The 4,968-nt window shown below is 40.4% G+C and overlaps 1 protein-coding gene across 1 annotated transcript in view; it reads left to right on the top strand.

The window, feature by feature from the left end:
- The window catches only part of klf6a (Kruppel-like factor 6a), a 7,741-nt gene extending 3,336 nt beyond the window's left edge, over nucleotides 1–4,405 (top strand). Inside the window, exons 3-4 of the mRNA XM_027149298.2 lie at nucleotides 431–554; nucleotides 1,527–4,405. Of these exons, the coding sequence (XP_027005099.2) occupies nucleotides 431–554; nucleotides 1,527–1,578 (176 nt within the window). The 3' untranslated portion in view covers nucleotides 1,579–4,405. The remainder of the gene's footprint in view (nucleotides 1–430; nucleotides 555–1,526) is intronic.
- Nucleotides 4,406–4,968: the final 563 nt, after the last annotated feature.

Below are 4,968 nucleotides of genomic sequence, written 5' to 3'. Positions count from 1 at the left end.
GGCGAAGGGAGGGGTTGGGGTAGTTGCAAGAGAGGAGGGGAGAGGGCAGAGGCCTAGAGGGAGGAAAGAAACCTGTTCTACCAAAACACTGTTTCGTCATGGGAAAGGGCCAGAGGTATGAATAGTGGAACCGGGTGGCCCAGCGTTCCTTTTCTCCCTCTTTAAAAGACCATGTCCTGAGTGAAACCAATCCTGTTTGCTGATCTCATTTGTTCATTCAGATGGTGTTTGTGTTTACAGAGTCGTCAAGCAATCCAACCTGAACCTGTGTGTGCGTGTGTGTGTGTGTGTGTGTGTGTGTGAGTGATATAACTAAGTACTCATGATTGCATGGGTTCTTTTATCGCTTTTTATCTGCCTTTATGTTTCTTCCCATGCCGTTTTTCCTGTCTGGCTTTTCCCTGAAGGTGTTTGTGCGTTTTGTTTGCAGGTGAGAAGCCGTACAGGTGTTCGTGGGAAGGCTGTGAGTGGCGTTTTGCACGCAGCGATGAGCTAACCCGGCACTTCAGGAAGCACACTGGTGCAAAGCCATTTAAATGCAGTCACTGTGACAGGTATGCACTTGCTCCATCTCCCTTTTTTCCCCTTCTCTCTCTCTCTCTGTGAGATTGTGACAGTTATCTCGTCCCGTATGCCTTTTCCACAGCAGCCTGCCTGCGCCTTTGATGTGCGCCGACACGAAATACAATAGATTTCGCAATTCTCCGTTCTCCATTGATTCCTTTTTATCTGTTCATCGATGGCAGTCGTCACATTATGCTCGGATTTCATCACTTAATTGCCTAATCGGATTAAGTGCTTCAAAGAGCAATGACAACAATGTCGTATTTCCCGAATATTGATATTGACTGGGTTTTATGAGCGAATGTGCCGAGGATTTGAACAGAGTTACAACCCCGTCCCTTCTTTTGTGGCGTCGATTTTCCTCGTTTTTGCTTCGCTCGCCTTTGAAAAACACTTATTATCGGCTCAACTTCCCCGGTGGCATCGAGAAAAGGCGCAGCGCTAGTTCTTGTAAAGCGACTGATAGGGCATTTTAGTTAAAAGTCCTTGAAGTGCTTCTCAGGCTGTAGCATGTGATTATTAATTTATTTATTTATTTACTTACTTACTTACTTATTTATTTTCTAGAACAGTTTTTATTACTGAACCTCACTTCAGTCACTTCCTAGATTTCATACTTCCTTATGTTAAGGACATAAAATATTATCACTGTCTGAATTTGTTTAGTGTTCCATATATCTGTTTTAAAGCTAAAGTGGGCGTGGCCTAATTCCATTACAGTTCCTCAACCTCAGCTACATCTCTCAAGTTGCTCTCAAATAGAGTCGGATGACTTTTTATTTCAACCTCGTTACTATTTTGGCTTTCTTACAAACTTAGGTGTTATTATTTCCCCGTACCAGGCAGATAGTAAGGATCGTAGCCCTTTTCAAACGAGTTCTCGCTAGTTATCTGCTGGCATTTCTGTACATATATGATCTTGCCATCACGAGTGACCCGTTTTATTCTTTCTCATCTTCCAGGTGTTTCTCCAGGTCAGATCACCTGGCCCTGCACATGAAGAGGCACCTCTGAGCAGGTCGTGGCAAGTGTGGATTTGCTCTCGTTGTATCGTGACCAGCCTTTTGGTCGCCCTGCCCCTCGTCGGGGGGGGGGAGGAGTGTGTGTCCAGCCAAAGCATGCCATTTTGCACCGTACCCTGTGCCTCCGGGAATCTCGGGGAGAAAGGTCTACTGAGCGGTTGTGGAAAAAAAAATACACAAAAAAAAAAATCACAAAAAAAAAAATTTAAAAAGACAAAAAGAAAACGGAGCCGGAAGAATTCGCGTGCGAAGAAGAAGAAAAGCGGCGAATGAAGGACTTAAGGACAAAATGACACAAAAAAAAATGCGATCAAAAAAAAATGAATGAATGAATGATGGTGTGTGTCATATGGTGCATGTTGTTTTGGGACAGCTCCTGGACAACCAATACACTGGTACTTATTAAACGGAGAAGAAAAAAAAAGCCTGTCTGTGGTGAGCGTGAGCTCGCAGAGTGTGAGGATGTGTATAGTGCGTGAGTCGGGGTAGAAAGGGGGTACCAGTGTGTTGCTGCAGACTGAATGGTGTGGGAGAGTTTTTTTTTTTTTTTTTTTTTTTCTCTTGCAAGCCTGTGACAGGGAGGGGGAGAGAAAAGCGTGTCTGCTCAATGTCAGCGTGGAAGCCGGGACTCGCCACATTTCCCCCAGGCTCTGTGCTCTCAAAGGGATGATGGGACTTTGGTTACATCTAAACGCACCCCTTATAAACCACCAACCCAGCCCTCTCTGCTATCCGTGCTAACCCCATACCACCCTCTTCCTCCTCCTCTTCCTCGCCTGCACTCGGAGGCTCTACAGACACAGATAGAGTCCCTTCATGAATGAAAGTGGCTTTTTTTTGGTGTTTGGTGCAGCTACTAAATGTGCAATGTGTTCGGTAGCTTGTTTCTTGGACAGGCTACAAAAAAGCTCTTTCGTTGTCCATTGTATAAGCTGTGTGCTTAGAGATAAAACACAAAACTATAACTTCACTATCATAGACAGGTGTTGCATGGTATTAGGGTTTGTACTCTTCTTTTTAGTTTCTCCTGTTCTTTGTTATCAGGACTGCTAATAGATTCCAATAAAGTGCAGCTAAATAAGAATGGTTAAATGTTACAATATATTGTACATAAATGGGTTGATGATTCTTCTCTTAAATCCTGTCTTTTTTTTTTGGTGAGGAAAACCACTATTGCTTAGCATTTAATTTTATTTTATTCACAAGTCTTCTTTCATCTCCAAATCATTGAGGACTACTGTTCTCTTTCTCTGTCTCTCTCTCTCTCTTTCTTTCACTCCTCGGACATTTTCTCTATCTCTCTTTCCCTTCATTTTTCCCTGTTATTAATGCACTGTTGACCTTAATGGTGCCTTATGCAAGTGACCTTGTCCTGTGGAATAGATTGGTCTTGGGGGTCACGCTTGTCTTGTATGAGTGAATATAGCTTTATTAAGGCTCCATTTCGTATGAAAATGCACCTTTTTCAAAAGTGGTCGCTCTATCGATCCATCTATCTATCTGTTTGTCTATCTATCTATCTATCTATCCCTTGGAGAAACCCACCGATTTACTCTTTAACGTTAGCAGATACGTACAGTACGTAGGGGAAAAAAATGCAAAAAACGTAGCAAAGCACTTACTGTACGGACAACAGTGAATTAGATAAAAAAAAAATTTTTTTAATGGACAAATTACATATTTAAACAAAAAAGACACGATTTAAAAGACACTCGTAACTGCAGAAATGCTGCTCCTTGTGCAACAAAGCTCAAGGGGAAATGGGAAAATTACACAGCTGCCTTGCCATCGTTTGACACCACAGTTCAGAAGCCTGGACTCGTCTCTCCTGCAACCAAGATGGAAAGAGAGAGAGAGAGGGGGGAAAAAAGTAATGATTTATTGTAATTAACAAGCTCTAGCAGGACAGGCCTCGCCTTGTAGCGCATCGGTGTAATGAATTACTAAAGGCTTTGCTGGCACACATTCTGCCACAGACTGCTGACTCCGACAGTTCGCTATTGACCTGTCTGGACGCCGTTGTTTTAGCCTGGCAACAGTATTATGGAAACAGAGACTGGGCATCCAGAAAGATCAAGATGAATCGCTTCTTTTCATGCCGTACAATGTAAATTTACAGACGTTGAATTGAAGCCTTTTTCGTTTTATCAGACAGCTCCGCTGGCTGTCTGGATGTCCTGTAAGCAGTTTTTATTTATTTATTCTTTCTTCCAGTGAGATTAAAAATCTCTACCAAGGATTTACAATCAATTACAATCTCGTATACCTGAATATCGTGCATGCCGTGCATTCCTGTAATGTGAAAAAAAAAAAAGAAAAAGTCTGACAAAGCTCAATAGACAGTAATACTGTGTATATATCAGGGACTTACTGGAATTGAGCAGCAGAGGCACATGAATTTTAGATCAGATCACCGCAAGAGGATCAGCATGAAGAAGCTCGGCTATAAAATCCAATCAGAAAGGCTTTAGCAGGCAAAAAAGAACAGTACATCCTCTTTTGGAAAGAGTGGCCAGCAGCATTCATGCGGTAATCGAGCCTTAATCAAGCCTCCCATTTTTTGCTTGTAACTATAACCAACGCTTTCTATCACACTTTTTTTCCTCTCACAACCTTCTCCTGTTGTCTATTTCTTGAATATTTGTACAAAGTTGAAAAGAGATAAAAGTTACAAATGAGCTACAAAAAAAAAAAAAACATTTTCTAAGATTTTTATTTGTTCCTTCTTTATATAAATTTTATTTGAAATTGTTTTGCAAAATTGTTCTATTTCTGTATGAATGTATTTTTTATTGGAATAATAAGAAATTCTTATCAGACATCATTTGCTTCTTGTTTTGCTTCAGTTCCTTTCACTAAAAGATACGATGTGTTAGAAGCGTCGACGGATACCGTTTTGGATCGACGTAGCGTTTAACCATTTTTCACGCGTTGCTGCGGTGATTCAGAAAAAAAAAACACGCTTTGCTGTTTGTTTCTTCTTCTTTTGTTAAGATTTTTTTATTTTTTTATTTTTGGCTGAAGCTGCAGAACTTAAAGAAATACGAACATTTCATCCAGCGTAAAAAGCCGACTCACTGAAGAGGAAATGATGTGCGTGAAAGATACATTTCCTCAGGAAATAGTTATTTTTACATTTTTGGTTCCAAATTTATTTTGACATCTCAGACTTGGGAGCCAATATTCAATTTAGTTCATTTCAGTTTATTTGTATTTGCTCTTTTAACAGTTCACTTAGTCTCAAAACAGATTATAGAAACAGAATAAAAGAAGAGTTTAGACATATAAAAGTATAGAAACAGAATAAAATAAATTTTAAGTTTGAAGTTTAAAATTAAGTTACTATTTATCTCTAACATTTAGCCTGAGGTGACGGTGGTGA

The sequence above is a fragment of the Tachysurus fulvidraco genome, chromosome 3 (genome assembly GCF_022655615.1).
Source record: "Tachysurus fulvidraco isolate hzauxx_2018 chromosome 3, HZAU_PFXX_2.0, whole genome shotgun sequence".
NCBI classification, from domain to species: Eukaryota; Metazoa; Chordata; class Actinopteri; order Siluriformes; family Bagridae; genus Tachysurus; species Tachysurus fulvidraco.
This window is presented reverse-complemented; position numbering and strand designations above follow the sequence as displayed.